The 14,852-nt window shown below is 47.4% G+C and overlaps 2 protein-coding genes across 4 annotated transcripts; both read left to right on the top strand.

The window, feature by feature from the left end:
* Positions 1-1,320: 1,320 nt before the first annotated feature.
* Positions 1,321-7,173, top strand: gkap1 (G kinase anchoring protein 1). Of its 3 annotated transcripts, none has more exons than XM_035435566.1 (12): positions 1,321-1,424; positions 2,415-2,647; positions 2,845-2,979; positions 3,218-3,295; positions 3,508-3,640; positions 4,380-4,408; positions 4,566-4,718; positions 5,336-5,422; positions 5,555-5,618; positions 5,701-5,771; positions 5,966-6,046; positions 6,246-7,173. In XM_035435566.1, exons 2-12 carry the CDS (start codon positions 2,423-2,425, stop codon positions 6,285-6,287), a joined length of 1,098 nt encoding a protein of 365 aa, XP_035291457.1. In that variant the 5' UTR covers positions 1,321-1,424; positions 2,415-2,422; the 3' UTR covers positions 6,288-7,173. The 3 variants fall into 3 exon arrangements, with proteins under 3 accessions (XP_035291457.1, XP_035291456.1, XP_035291458.1); XM_035435565.1 differs by having other exon boundaries at positions 1,330-1,424; positions 2,412-2,647; XM_035435567.1 differs by having other exon boundaries at positions 1,352-1,469; positions 2,412-2,647.
* Positions 7,174-7,271: 98 nt separating this feature from the next.
* Positions 7,272-14,806, top strand: LOC118237114 (ubiquilin-1-like). The gene is made up of 11 exons (XM_035435563.1): positions 7,272-7,906; positions 10,154-10,305; positions 10,486-10,598; positions 10,894-11,138; positions 11,257-11,415; positions 11,729-11,927; positions 12,338-12,477; positions 12,592-12,675; positions 12,999-13,114; positions 13,294-13,438; positions 13,843-14,806. The coding sequence occupies exons 1-11, from the start codon at positions 7,787-7,789 to the stop codon at positions 13,993-13,995; spliced, it is 1,626 nt and encodes a 541-aa protein (XP_035291454.1). The 5' UTR covers positions 7,272-7,786; the 3' UTR covers positions 13,996-14,806.
* Positions 14,807-14,852: the final 46 nt, after the last annotated feature.

Raw genomic sequence — 14,852 nt, 5'->3', positions numbered from 1 at the left:
CTGCTTCTCCTGTCTCTGATCATTTATGACTGTCATCACTTATCGAGTGTCCTATAAATCACTCATTAACAACATTCTCGTCATTAAAGATGACATTTACATAACATGTGCGTGGACATTTGCATGTGCACGTGTGCGTAAGAGTTATATTTCAGGTAGTATGAGTTTCGCTAAGGCAAGGCTGACGCCTGGCTTTGAGCCAGGCCCCATACGTAAGTAACGGCTCGGAGGAATGGATGGAGAGAAAGAGGAGGATGAGGCAAACCGACGAGAACAACCACCGAGAGGGACTGAAAAAGTCAAAGGAGAGCGCTGAACTCATCTGAAGATTCGGCTAGAAATAAACAACGGTGTTTGAAGGTTGCGACTGGAAAGAGGTCAAAGCGAACGACCTGAATGCTGAGTTTGATGCAGAGAACACGAGAGTTATGAGTGTATTCAAAGAAGTTGTCCTGAAAAGATTATATTAAAAAAGGCAGATTTTTTTTTTTAGTATTAGACGTTGGCAGTGAAAAAGCGAGGCCGCACGTTGCCGAGGCGACAGATTTAATCTCAGCGTTAGCATCTGACTAATGCTTCATTGAGAACACAGGTGAAAAAAAGCTTTCTGATTTTGTAATCTTGTTTTGAGTTAGAAATTGTAATAAATATAATACCATGCTTGGCTTAAAATGAGCTAATTAGGTAAATGACATATATAACCGTTAATGCTGAAGATGCATTTTACCTACCTTGCTGTCAATGTGTGATTATTGTACTCAAATAAATTTGTACTCATTACCCTTAACAAGTAATTGAATTGAAAGAAAGGAAACTTCTAGTGAGAAGATTTACTTAAAATTAAAAAGGATTCTGTCATCGTGCTCCATAATAAGTTTAAGCAGAGTTGAGCAGAGAAACTACTTAACTAAAGCACCGATCTCTATTCTAACGTGAACCCAGGTGATCAGTATCTACTCCCCTTCAAATAGAGCTAGCGAAACGTCTCAAATCAAGCGTAACATAATTATAGTGTGTATAATAGTATATAATCTATAATGTAATGATAGTTGGTTATGGTGGGGCGGAGGGGGGTGTCTGAAGCACTGCTTGGAGAGATCATCGCTATTAAATCCCATTGAGAAACGAGATTACAGCTCATTAATTCTTAGAAAAAACAGCAGAGCTAATTGCAGTCACAACGTGAAGTAGAGGTAATTATTAAAGGTGCCAAACGTATTATCAAACTTTTAAGGAAACTTTAAATTGTCTATATGAGTACTGTGAACTGAAAATAATCACTGTAACTTTAAAGTGAAACGACTAAATAAATCAGAGCCTGAACGTTCCGAGTTGCTTTCGTGCTTTTTGCCTCTCTCGGTATCCATAGTTTTACTGCGACTTTGTTGTTAGTGAAGTGAGGTTCGCCGAAGACGCTAAATCAGGTTCATTTTGGTTTATAATATTGCTGTACATCCAAATAAACCTGTGTAGGTTTGTATGGTTTATATTAGAGCATACTACTGTAGTTGTCTACTTCAAATTACCCCATCATTTATTTAAACTGGCCATTCAGAAATACTTATTTTATCTAGCTAGCCAGCTAACCCGAATCTCCAGCGTTAGCTAACGTGCTCACGAAGAACGACGTTAAATTTGAAATTAAATCAAAAGTGTGTGCTGGCGTATCTCTTCGCTGAAATTAGTTAGGAGTTCTCTATTTTATATTTCGTATAAAATGTCTGTTGTTAAAGATAACTGAAAACCATAATTAGCATTAGTTGGCAAGTTGGCCAGATATCTCCCTAGTCGGCTTGGTAGCTTAGCTTTATTTTAAGACTGGGTCAGTAAAACGCTGGGGGGCAAGCGTGCAGCAGCTTTGTATGTCGCCTGAGTTCATGTCAGATGGATATTGCCTAGTAAATGTTGTATTGATTTAAATGTACGCCCCGGCAATACGTCTGATGTGTTGAAAGCGTGCAATAACTTCTGAAATCTATTTGTTATCTTAAATGATCGGCTAGCTAGCTAACGACACGGGGAGGTCTAGTAGCAGCTGTAACGTTTTTGCGAACGCGTGCGTAGAGAGCTAATGCTAGCCACGTGAGCTAATTGCAAACAATCACAAGTCTGAAAAATATATTGTAACATCACGCTGCAGCATATTTTTTTCATCGGAGGGTTGTCTTTGAGCTGCAACTTGTAGTTTTTGTAATTTCACGTACATAACTTTTCCAGAACTAGAAACGACAATGCTAAATGTGCGTTTTTTTCATATGTCTACACAAGATTAATTTGAATTTTTGTGATGTCAGTGTGTACATTTCTAGTTTACCTATCATTTTACTGAACCCCATGACCTGTTGCTGGTGGTGTGGTCAGGCTCTTTGTCGTGAAACATGTTTTTGTGCTTTATGTGGGTGTGACGACAGCAGATAAAGAAATGACGTCGGCAGTGATTTCCGTGACGACTACAGCCTCGCGCTTCGCGCTGCTGCAGGTGGATTCGGACTCGGACTCCGACTCGGAACCGGGAAAGACCAAGAGCAGCCGGCAGTCGGGGGCGAGGGCGGGCAAATCGGCGGCCGGTAAAACAAACGCCAACAACGACAAGCGGAAGGAGAAGAGAAAGAAGAAGAAGGAACAGCAACAGAGTGAGGCAAATGAGGTAGACCCCCCCCCATAAACCACTGCACTCCCACATTTTATGCTTATTTTAAGGTGGTGTTGTGTCTGTAGTTGGATGTTGCTGTGTATGTGCTTAATTTGTGTGCGGTATGTTGCTGGTTTGTGGACAGTATGTAGCGGTTCGTTGACGTAGCTGGCTGGTGCATGGTGATGACAGGTGATGTTCTGTCCATGCAGTTGAGAAGCCTGGCCTTTAAGAAGCTCCCCCAGAAGGCCTGCCCCCCCCAGACGACAGGGGGACCCCCGCCTGGTGCTGGTGAGCCGGAACTCCCCCAGGAGGGCTGGCAGCAATGGAAACAGAGAGACGAACAGGTCAGGCATGGCCCACAGGCTTCAGCTGTGTGAGCTCCTGTGTGTCCTTAAAGACCTGTGTGATTCACAGTTGTGTGTGTGTAATTTACAGTGAGTAAGAGTGGGTGGGTGTGCTGTGCAATGTATAAGTGTGTGTGTACTTGCAGTGGGTAAGTGTGTGTGTGTGTGTTTGTGATGTGCTGTGGGTAAGTGTGTGTGTGTGTACGTGCAGTGGCTAAGTGTGTGTTATCGTTCCCAGTTAACCAGCGAGCTGTATGAGGCAGATCTGGAGAAGGCCTTGATACTGAGCCAACTGGACTATGAGGAGCACAAGCAGGTACCGGCAGCACTGCAGGCCGACATCTGGCCTCTGTCTGTGTGGTCTGCAGCAGTTTTGGTGTCTTGCTGCCATAGCGACACTTGTCAAAAGGGTTGTACGATGAGGTGTAAATCAGGCTTTAAAATGTAAACACCTGTCAGGTTGTGTTTTGGGTTGTGATGTGTGACATGGATGGCTTTAAATGAGGAGGTGGGTTCTTTTCCTGACAGGATTATGAAAGTGCGGATGCCACTTCCTCTGCAGCCAAAGGCGGCAGGAAGGACAAGCGGAAGAATCAGCAGGGCAAGGAGAGGCAGCGAGTCACAGTGTCTCTGAAAGACTTCCATACGGAGGGCCACATCGGTGAGCAGCGCCACGGCAACCGCATAGCACCAGTACAGCACCACGGCAACCGCACAGCACCACGGCAACCGCACAGCACCATGGCAACCGCACAGCACCACGGCAACCACACAGCACCACGGCAACCGCATAGCATCAGTACAGCACCACTGCAACCGCACAGCACCACGGCAACCACACAGCACCACGGCAACCGTACAGCACCACGGCAACCACACAGCGCCAGTACAGCACCACTGCAACCACACAGTGCCACGGTAACCGTACAGCACCAGTACAATGCCATAGAAACCCCCTCAGCATCACGGCAACCACACAGCGCCACGGCAACCGTACAGCACCAGTACAATGCCGTGGAAACCCCCCTCAGCACCACGGCAACCACACAGCACCAGTACAGCACCACGGCAACCACACAGCACCAGTACAGCACCACGGCAACCACACAGCACCAGTACAGCGCCACACCAACCGTACAGCACAGAGACAGTGCCACAGCAACCATACAGCTTCATTACAGCTCTGAGGCAACCATGCAGCGCCTGTACATCGCCAGGGCAACCGTATAGAGCCAATTAATGGTCACCACAACAATACAGGGGTAATGCAGTGCTATGGCAACAGTACATCACCATGCATCACCGTGGCTACTATAAAGGACACGTCTATGTCAGGAAATCAAAATTGGAACATGAGCCCAGTGTCAATTAACCCAAATATTGTATCTCTCTTCTTTCAGACCAGCTGAACAAGAAACAGGAGAAAGAGGTGAGGAGCAGCTGCCATTTTCCCTCTGGCTGTGCTGTGCTCCTGTATTCTGTGTGTAATGGAGTCTGCGCTGTTTCACTGAAGCCGCTCGCTCGAGTCAGCCTGCTGCCGTGTTTCAGGCTGTGCAACTTCTGCTGACTCATGCTTCGCTCTACAGGAGCCCAAAACTGTCAGTCCAGCTCTCCAATACGACCGGTTCTTTAATAAGCTGGAGGATGATGTCAGCAAGATCGTCCTGCGGGAGAAACGGCGAGAACAGTTCAGCAACAGCAGCGGCCTGGAGGTGACCACATCGACAGAGCATGAACCGGTGAGTTTAACAACATATGCAGAGCACGATCCGGTGAGTTTAACAATGTATGCAGAGCATGAACCGGTGAGTTTAACAACATATGCAGAGCACGATCCGGTGAGTTTAACAATGTATGCAGAACATGAACCGGTGAGTTTAACAACATATGCAGAGCACGATCCGGTGAGTTTAACAATGTATGCAGAACATGAACCGGTGAGTTTAACAACATATGCAGAGCGTGAACCAGTTTGTTTAACAACATATGTAGAGGATAAACCAGTGAGTTTAACAACGTATGCAGACCATGAACCGGTGAGTTAGTTTAACAACATATGTAGAGCATGAACCGGTGAGTTTAACAATGTATGCAGAGCATGAACCGGTGACTTTAACAACGTATGCAGAGCACGATCCGGTGCGTTTAACAACGCATACGGAGAGCAGTTTAGTGAGTTTGACTGCGAACATCTGAGTTTAACCACAAATCATTGAGTGTGTCCATAACTCTTGAGTAAAACTTGACCGATCTGCAGTCCCGGTGTGGACCTTGGTTCTGGGTGACAGCGCAGCGTCGTGCTGGGGAAAGTGGGCGTGGCTGCTGGGCCTGATGGCTCCTCCCCTCTCTCCTGCAGGACGTGAGGGCGGAGCAGCTGAAGTACGAGCTGGAGAAGAAGGACCTGGAGATCGAGAGGCTGAAGAACGTGATCGCTCAGTGGGAGGTTAGTGCCATGGCAACTGTAATGGTTACCGAGCTGGTGGGGGGGGGGGGGTGTTTAGCACAGTGATGCTATGCTGCTGTTTGTGGGTGGAATTAGCAGATGTAAGCTCCTATCTCTTGTTTTGTTCCCCAGAGTAAATACAAGGAAGTAAAAGCGAGAAACGCACTGCTGCTGAAGATTCTGCAGCAAGGAGAAAGTGAGTACCAACAGCACATTAGCACTCACTTTACACGTGTGTACTACTGCTGCACATTAACACTGCTTTTACATGTGCTCAGTGAAAGATAAGGCTGAGATTCTGCTGCAAGTGGAGGAGCTCCTGAACATAAAAGAAGAGCTTTCCTCACAGGTACGCGTGTGTGCGTGTTTCTGTGCAACCCTGTGTGAAATATATACAGACCTCCTTCAGCTTGATTTATATTTAGAACTGGGCAGCCCTGTGTTACTGTGATGTGCTGTAATATTGAATTGGTCGTGTTATGGTTGATTACCATTTTCTTTGATAAAATTTTTTTATCTGAAACTGAAAATCTTTTTGTCCAGGTGACTCTGTTGCACGCATCCCTTGAACAAGAGAAGTCGAAAGTGAAGGGCCTGCAGTCAGACCAGCCCAAACACCACCAGGTAAAGATTCACCCGTCCTGTTCCCCTGGGCCTCGGGTGACCTGGCCCGCAGCAGCACTGCACATCTCCTCATGCGTGTTCCTCCGTTCTAACACACCTGCTGCATGCTGTGTGTGTGCCAGTCAGTGTAGGAGGAGAGAGCGCAGTAATGAACGCTGGCATTCAGGAAGATGCTGTTTTCTGGTTTGCTCTTTTGCAGGGGAATAAGAAGGGCAAAAAAGCACTGGAGGCAGATCTATGAGACTGGAGCAGGATGGATCCCCCCCCCAGCCTCCCCCCCACCTCCTCCACACTCACGCCCAGTAAACGCTGTCCTACTGCGGATACTGATTGGTGCTCTGAAGGCTGATCTAATTAGAGGGGAGGGGTTTATGGGTAAGGGGCGTGTCCTGCTGGGGGCAGTGTCAAGCTCACTGTTTCTGACTCGCATACCTTATCAATAAAGCTTTCCACTTCATCTCTCTCTTTCTGTAATGCCAAATGCAGGTAATGTCATTAGATTTTTTTTTCCCACTGTAAAGTAAAGGGGACACTTTTCCTCTGCGTGTGTGTGTGTGTGTGCGTGTGCGTGTGCGTGTGCGTGCGCGTGCACACGTTTAGAGTGAGGGCACAGCCACAGTCAGTCATGTTTCGGGATATTCTAATTGCACTAACCTGAAACCTAATTGCTAACAACTGCAAAGTGGTTGTGGAGTCAGTACATTTATATTTTAGGTTTCAGTTGTATATTCTCGGGCTCCTCCTGATATGGTTTATCAGGAGATCCCAGATTGGTCTGGTGTGCTGTGGGCATGATGTGTGTGGTGTGGCTGTGATGCAGAGTTTTTTTTTACCCCAGATACTGCACATGGAACATTGATCATCCATAGGGAGAGACCTTTTACACTCTTAAGCCGATCAGGGGTGAGAAAATAATCACATGGATCTGCCAGTCTGTTTGAATCCTAACTGTACTTCCATAAATGCAGGAAAAGCGTAAGGGTATTGCTACTCTTCTGTGTTTTTACTGAAAAAACAGTAAAATGATTTAATGAATTTCTGAAACATCTGTAAACCTTAAAAGTCTGTGCTCCAACATAAATGACATTGAATACAAGTTTTATAATGTAATAAAACTTTATCATTTATACTGTAGACTTCTGATATTTTCCTTTGGTCTGAAACAACAGATTGTGAAAAGAAAAATCAAAGTTGGTTTCAACATAATCTGATTATTTTTGTACACAGAAATGATCAGCTAATGGGGTAGTTTCCGGCAACGAATTGCCATTTTAAACCATCATGTATGCCCCAGATTCTAATTGTAATTTCTGTAAGCCCTAATAAAAGTGAAAGCGATGTTAGATTAGCTTTTAATGTCTACAGACGTAGATCGGATGATCCCTCTGGCTTCCAAAGGGTGTCAGAAGTAAATGGAATTTACGCATGCGCAATGTGTTACAACGGAGGTGTGCGCTTGCCATCTAGGAACTTCTGTATGACAAATTTTAACTGTTGTACATAAACGGTACTGTTTCTGCAAAATGCAACTACTTCTTGTACGAGTCAACGTGTCTGGATAAAATGTTGCTATAGCTGCACAACTGCCGTTTGCCCATGGTGCCTTGCGAAATATTATGATGCGGAAGCACGAATGAACGGCAACTTTCGCAGACGCTTCATTGCAACGTTTTTCATTTGAAAGTTTTTGTTCCGCGCCCTTGGACTGACAGAGAAGGCTTGTAAATTCGGAGACCGGACATGGCGGACAGCGGTGAGACGCCGGAATGCGCTGTCGAACCCAAAATCATTAAGGTGACAGTGAAGACTCCGAAGGAGAAAGAGGAGTTTGCAGTGGCAGAAAACAGCACCGTCAAACAGGTCAGTCATCACGAGCTGTCATTGCTCATTCAGTAACACTATCTGATTGTGTCAATATGACTAGCATGTCCAGATGATCAAAACGTATTTGCTCTGTTGCAGTCAAATATGACCACAGTTGACACACGCTTCTCCGCCCCTGCGACCGGACAGACTGTAGCCAGCCTGTCATCTTGAAAACGCTGCTTAATTACATACCATATCGCTGGATAGAAAACCTAGGCTATCTAACGAACAGTGTTGTGCACAGTTTATGCTGCAAGCTACAGTAGCTACTGATCCCAAGTCCTGTCTTTGTTGCAATAGTCCTGTCAACTCGAAGAACGCGTTTACCGCATCGTGCCGCCTGTAGTAACTGGCCATTAAAAGATAGCCTAAGTTGCCTAACAGAAGTTAAAAACAACGCCTTTATGGAATTATGTAAGACATTTATGTAACCGCATGCTCTAATTATGTCTGTGGAGGGGAACAGCAACTAATAAGTTGGTTGTGAATTTGTTGATTAGTCAAGTGCGGGCGATAGGCTACATCATTATTGGGTGACATAGGTTTCTGGAGTAAGTACTGCACCATTACAAATATTTCATATTTGTTGACTACCAGACTATTGCGTGATGCCGAGCAGTCTAGTGCTCGTTAAAGAGTTGTCTGTGTATGTATGTGTGCTACCAGAACAGATCGGGTGGGTGGCGGTAGCGGGGCCGTGGGCGACGCAGTCTCAGGTCGGAGAGGAGGCGCTGTCAGTGGTGCTGGATAAAGGTGTGTCTGACTGAGTAACGCAGCCATGCAGCAGCGGGCGCTGTCTTCGTAAGGTCGAGAATCCCGCTCTCTTTCCAGGCTGACGCAGACGTGTTCTGAAAAAGCCAAACTTTTTTTCAGGGTTTGTCGAAGGTTACCCATATTGGAATGACCTCGTCAGCCGCACACCTCTCTTCACCCTTTCTAATTATATCTGTCCCCATAGACCAGGCACTGCAGGACCTGTGCGTCTGCTCGGCACATTTTTCTGTGGTCTAATTATTTTGTTGTGCACTGTTCAGTACGGTACTTGTTCAATGTGTAGCATTTTTGAGTTGTGTATATCTTAGACATTATGTCACTCATTCATACGTTATATTCGCTTATAATGCGTGTGTGCACGTATTGTAATGTAAGCAAATGGATGCAGTGTTAATTAATGTGTGCGGGTGTTTATCTGTTTATCAATGGGTGTCTGAAGCTCTCGCATCTGGATGCCGATTAAAGTGCTGTTTTCAGCTTTAGGTTCGCACAAGGCAGAGGTGGATGCTTGCTATATTTGTCAGCAAAGCGTAATTGGGTTGAGATCTCTAATGTGTGTTTCTCTCAACAAGTGTGAATCAAGTGTTTAAAAACACTCAAGGGGGTATACTGCGAAGCAAGGTTCACATGCTCAGGGTTTCTTTGTGTTAGCTGACTTAACCACAATCGTTCTTAACCGGTATCATATCAACTTGCTAAGTGAACACAAGATTTATTAAATAGACACATCAAGAAGCTTGCTTATGTACTGTATCCCATCCATTGAGGATCTATATCATTTGTATAGCGCATTCTCAGGGAAAGCCAGTGGATTTTGTCAGTCTGTAATCTTGCCCTGCAAAAAGACCCCCCTCACTATCTACACCTAGCTCTACGGGATCCACCAGGACTGGGAACACCTGTTCCCAGAGGACGAAAGGAGTTGATTTGTCAGCGGGCAGTGCTTTTATATGTTTGAAGTTATTATGGCGACATACCCCGATTAAAAGCGAGTCAGTGTTGTGATGTGGAAAACCCAGGGTTAAACCCTGTCAGCTCTCTAACCCCATAATCGGGTTTCTTAGTATACCCCCCAGGGTCAGTTTCAGATGATCTGCCTCACAGGTTACTGTAGTGAGGAGAACCTACCACCAGGTGGCGATACCAGCCCGCGTACTGTAAATTCTGGAACGACTCAAACTGTTTTCTGTTGGGAGTGCTGTTTACAACTAGCCTCTGGTCTCTGGAGTGAGACTGTGAGCTCAGTGTATTCAGTGATCGTTTGATCTCCCCTGCAGACGTGAGTGTTGTCTGTCATTAACCTCTGCTGCGCTGCAGGGATGGAGGGCAATGTTGTTGTTTTTTTTTAATTATGGGTGGATAAGATTCACTCATTAAACCTTTTCCCAAGAGAATACTGACTCAAAATGTCTCTTCATAAGTTATTTAATTGATCTAAGGACCTAAGTTTCTCTGTCCCTCACTCAGTTTAAAGAGCGAATCTCCACGCGGTTTCAAGCACGAGCGCAGCAGCTGGTTCTCATCTTCGCCGGGAAGATCCTGAAAGACTCGGATCTGCTGACTCAACACGGCATCCAGGATGGAGTGACTCTCCACTTAGTCATCAAGGCGCAGAGCAGGTACACACCCCCGAGGGAACAGTCACAAACACACACACACACACACACACACGCACTGTAATGCGCAAGTAAACACGTACATACTCACGCACACACGCTTCGATTACGCTAAGCCAGACAGGAGGGAATTTGCACAGGGCTTTTGTTTGGCTGACGGGCCTGGTGCTCTTCTCTCTGAAGGTCCCTGGACCCCGCAGCTCCCCCCTCCAGCAGCAGCGTGGCAGTGTCCCCGGACCCTGGGAGCACAGCCCCCCCAGCCCCCACCTCCTCCTCCAGCACCCCAGCCAGCTTTGGTAAGGCCCCCGTGTGGGGTACTGCTGGGTTCTGTTAGTGATGTTCTGCTGATGGGGGCTGAGTTCTGTTGAGTTTTCTCACTGAGGTTCTGCTGATTGGGTGTGGTTCTGCTGGGTTCTCTCAGTGAGGTTCTGCCGGTGGATAGTTCTCCACCAGAAGACTGGTTGATTGGGTGGTGGCTGTGTTTGATTGCTTGGTTGACCGGTTAGTCGATTGGATGGTTGACTTATTGTTTGGTTGACTAATCGGTTGATTGACTAATTGGTGGATTTGTTGGTTGGCTGCTTGTTGCAGGTGGGCTGGCTGGGTTGGGTCCGGGCTCGGGTAGCTTTTGGGAGCTGCAGGTGCAGATGCAGAGGCAGCTGGTGTCGAACCCAGAAATGATGGGACAGATCATGGGGAACCCGTTTGTGCAGAACCTGCTGACGGACTCGGACCTGATGAGGCAGCTGATCCTGGCGAACCCCCAAATGCAGCGGCTCATCCAGCGCAACCCCGAGATCAGCGGCATGCTGAACAACCCTGACGTCATGAGACAGGCGAGCGCTGGCCCCCTGCAGGCCACGGTGCATTACTGCGGTTCCCTGCAGCCCAATTTTTGTTCCCATCATTGTGACATAGTTCTTGTTGTGATCTTTCTCTCCCCCCCCCCCCCAGACGCTGGAGCTGGCACGGAACCCTGCCATGATGCAGGAGGTGATGCGTACTCAGGACCGGGCGCTTGGCAACCTGGAGACCATCCCTGGGGGGTACAGCACCCTCCGCAGGATGTGCACGGATGTGCAGGAGCCCATGATGAGCACCGCCCAGGAACAGGTTAGGTACATGATATACACTACACACACATAACACACAGTACACTACACACACATAACACACAGTACACTATACTCACAACACACACACAGTACACTACGTACACACATCATACACACAATACACTACACACGTACATAAAGCATACACATTATATACTACGCACACTTTGGCTTACAAAGAATACCAGGACAGCAACTAATGAATAAACACACAATAGCTATTTGTCTTTTTTAGCTGACAGTTTTGTGTATGCACATACTGTATAGCACACATAGTTTCTGTCTGGGTTTGACTGTGTTATGTTCTGCAGTTTGGGGGGGGCCCTTTGGCCTCGCTGGGGAGTAGCAGTGACACCACGGCTCCACCCTCTCGTCCTGAGAACGGAGACCCTCTGCCCGACCCCCCCGCCCCGCCCACATCCTCAACCTCACCAACACGCCCGGCTACACCCGCGCCTTCTGCGCCCACCTCCAGCCCCGCCCCACCTAATATGGGATCTGTCCTGGGAGGTACAGTGACAGTCATCATCCGAGTGCATGTGTGTGTGTGTGTGTATAATGTGTCTGTGTGTGTTTGTGTGTGTAGTGTATAGTGTGTGTGTGTGTGTGTAGTGTATAGTGTGTGTGTATGTAATGTACGGTGTAATGTGTGTGTATGTAATGTACGGTGTGTGTGTGTGTAATGTGTGTGTGCGTATGTGTGTGTGTGTTTGTATAATGTGTGTGTATGTAATGTACGGTGTGTGTGTATGTAATGTACGGCGTGTGTGTGTGTAATGTGTGTGTATGTAATGTACGGTGTGTGTGTGTGTAGTGTATAGTGTGTGAGTATGTAATGTGCGGTGTGTGTGTGTGTAATGTGTGTGTGTGTGTGTGTGTGTAATGTGTGTGTATGTAATGTACGGTGTCTGTGTTCGCAGGTATGCTGAGCACTCCGGGGATGCAGGCTCTGCTGCAGCAGATGGCTGAGAACCCGCAGCTGATGCAGAGCATGCTGTCGGCCCCCTACATACAGAGCCTGATGCACAGCCTGAGCCAGAACCCTGAGCTGGCAGCACAGGTACACACACTATGCAACACACACACACACACACTATACCACACACACACAGGCATACATACAGACAGGCAGATACACTCCCTGCAGTGTTGGTGACGGGTTGCTGCTTTGCAGATGATGCTGAATAATCCACTGTTTGCGGGGAACCCACAGTTGCAGCAGCAGATGAGACTACAACTCCCAGTGTTCCTGCAGCAGGTTAGTGACACAACAGCTCCCAGTGTTCCTACAACAGGTTACTGAAACTACAGCTCCCAGTATTCTTGCCTCACTTTAGAGAACTACATTTCCCAATGTTCATACTGCAGGTTAGTTAAACTACAATCCCCAGTATTCCTGTTACAGCTTTGTGTAACAAAAACTCCCAGCATTCCTGCTGCAGGTTACTTTACCTGCTGCCCCCAGTCTTCCTGCAGCAGGATAGACATGACCAAACAATTGGTATAGCATAAGTACAGCATAGGATTGGAGTGTTTTACGATTGGTGCTGATGGGATTGAAATGTGTTGTGATTGGTGCAGATGCAGAACCCAGAGATACTCTCTGCCATGTTGAATCCGCGCGCCATGCAGGCGCTGATGCAGATCCAGCAGGGTCTCCAAACCCTCGCCAGCGAAGCACCCAGCTTCATACCCGGGTATGGTTTCTCCTCTGTCTGTATGGTTTCTCCTCTGTCTGTATGGTTTCTCCTCTGTCTGTATGGTTTCTCCTCTGTCTGTATGGTTTCTCCTCTGTCTGTACGGTTTCTCCTCTGTTCATTATATGTTGTTTAGATGTTAGCCGCCAGTTGAGCTCAGTTGTCTGGTTCCTCCTCAGGATTGGATTAGGAGGACTGGGCGGAGTCAGCAGCTCCGCCCTCATCCCTGGCCCCGCCCCCACAGAGCCTGAAACTGGCTCAGAGGTGGACCAGCAGCGGTTTGTGCAGGACATGCTCCAGGCCCTCGCTGCCACAAACCCACAGGTGAGTCACAGCCATTTTTATATGCAAACGACAGGTAAGCCACACCCTTTCTAAATGTACACAACAGGTATGGCACACCCTTTCTAAATGTGTGTGTTCCAGGTGCAGGTATGTGTGTGTGTTCCAGGTGCAGGTGTGTGTATGTTCCAGGTGCAAGTGTGTGTATGTTCCAGGTGCAAGTGTGTGTGTGTTCCAGGTGCAGGTGTGTGTGTGTGTGTGTGTGTGTATGTATGTTCCAGGTACATGTGTATATGTTCCAGGTTCAGGTGAAAGTATGTTCCAGGTGCAGGTGTGTGTGTGTGTGTACATTCCAGGTACACGTGTATATGTTCCAGGTGCAGATGTATGTGTGTGTTCCAGGTGCGAGTGTGTATGTTCCACGTGCAGGTGTGTGTATGTTCCAGGTGCAGACTCTGGAGGACAGCTTCCAGCAGCAGTTGGAGCAGCTGAGTGGGATGGGCTTCCTGAATCGCGAGGCCAACCTGCAGGCGCTGATCGCCACCGGCGGTGACATCACTGCCGCCATCGAGCGCCTGCTGGGCCCCCAGCCCTCCTAGCCCCGCCCCTCCCCTCATGTCTTAAAAACACACTTGGTTCATCTCTGTCAGGCTACATCAGTCCTTGGATAAAAGCATTTTAGTGCACCCAGCACCATCCATCACCCCTCCCAGCCCAGCCCTTACAGTGCTGGATTGGCTAAAAGCAGCAGAACACACAGGATTGCTACACACACACACACACACACACACACACGTTCTATTCACACACAAACACACACACTCACGCGTGTTATATTCACACACATACCCACACACACACACACACACACACAGGTGTGTGTCCCTGTCTCTCCCTGCTCATTAACCCCGCCCGCTGGAGCGACAGTCACACCTGCTTTAAATTCAGCCAATCATCAGATGACGGCTGCAGTGACACGCTTGTTTAAACCACGATTTCTCCGCCATTAACCGAGCCTTAAACTCAGACAGCCGTGTATTTATTCAACTGTTAATGCTGGTTAACACTGACCTTTGGGAATGAGGAGGGAAAAGCGATAAGCTGCAGGCAGGCCTGTGAAGTTCACTGCCCGTGAAGGACGGACTGTGCTGATTGGATGGTGTAAAAGCACAAGCGTGTCTATTGGACGAGGGTACGGAACTTCAGCTGTGCTGGCCGGACAAGCCCTCGGGGGATAACAGGGAGTCTCCCCCTGCTGGTCGGGAGTTTAGAAATGTGTCAAATGTGAAAATCCTCTTTGCTTTTAAACTGCCTGTATAAACAACACTAGCAATTGTAGTAATTATGCACATCTTGAGTTTTAAGGTGCTTTCACCTGTGCACAGGCAAATAAAGTGGAGTGAAAAGATATCTGGATCTGAATCAGTCCTCTTTTTACTGACTACTAAAGGAAGCT

This window comes from Anguilla anguilla, chromosome 10 (genome assembly GCF_013347855.1).
Source record: "Anguilla anguilla isolate fAngAng1 chromosome 10, fAngAng1.pri, whole genome shotgun sequence".
NCBI lineage: Eukaryota > Metazoa > Chordata > Actinopteri > Anguilliformes > Anguillidae > Anguilla > Anguilla anguilla.
The sequence above is the reverse complement of the archived record's forward strand: the minus strand, read 5'-3'. Positions and strand labels throughout refer to the sequence as shown.

Excerpts from the sequence above, each read along its gene's own strand:
- gkap1 (XM_035435566.1), top strand. The coding sequence starts at position 2,423 with ATGACGTCGGCAGTGATTTCCGTGACGACTACAGCCTCGCGCTTCGCG. Across the intron at positions 4,719-5,335 it reads CATCGACAGAGCATGAACCG|GACGTGAGGGCGGAGCAGCT; the intron begins GTGAGTTTAACA and ends TCTCTCCTGCAG. Across the intron at positions 5,423-5,554 it reads ACGTGATCGCTCAGTGGGAG|AGTAAATACAAGGAAGTAAA; the intron begins GTTAGTGCCATG and ends TTTGTTCCCCAG.
- LOC118237114 (XM_035435563.1), top strand. The coding sequence starts at position 7,787 with ATGGCGGACAGCGGTGAGACGCCGGAATGCGCTGTCGAACCCAAAATC. Across the intron at positions 12,676-12,998 it reads TCCCAGTGTTCCTGCAGCAG|ATGCAGAACCCAGAGATACT; the intron begins GTTAGTGACACA and ends TGATTGGTGCAG. Across the intron at positions 13,439-13,842 it reads TCGCTGCCACAAACCCACAG|GTGCAGACTCTGGAGGACAG; the intron begins GTGAGTCACAGC and ends TGTATGTTCCAG.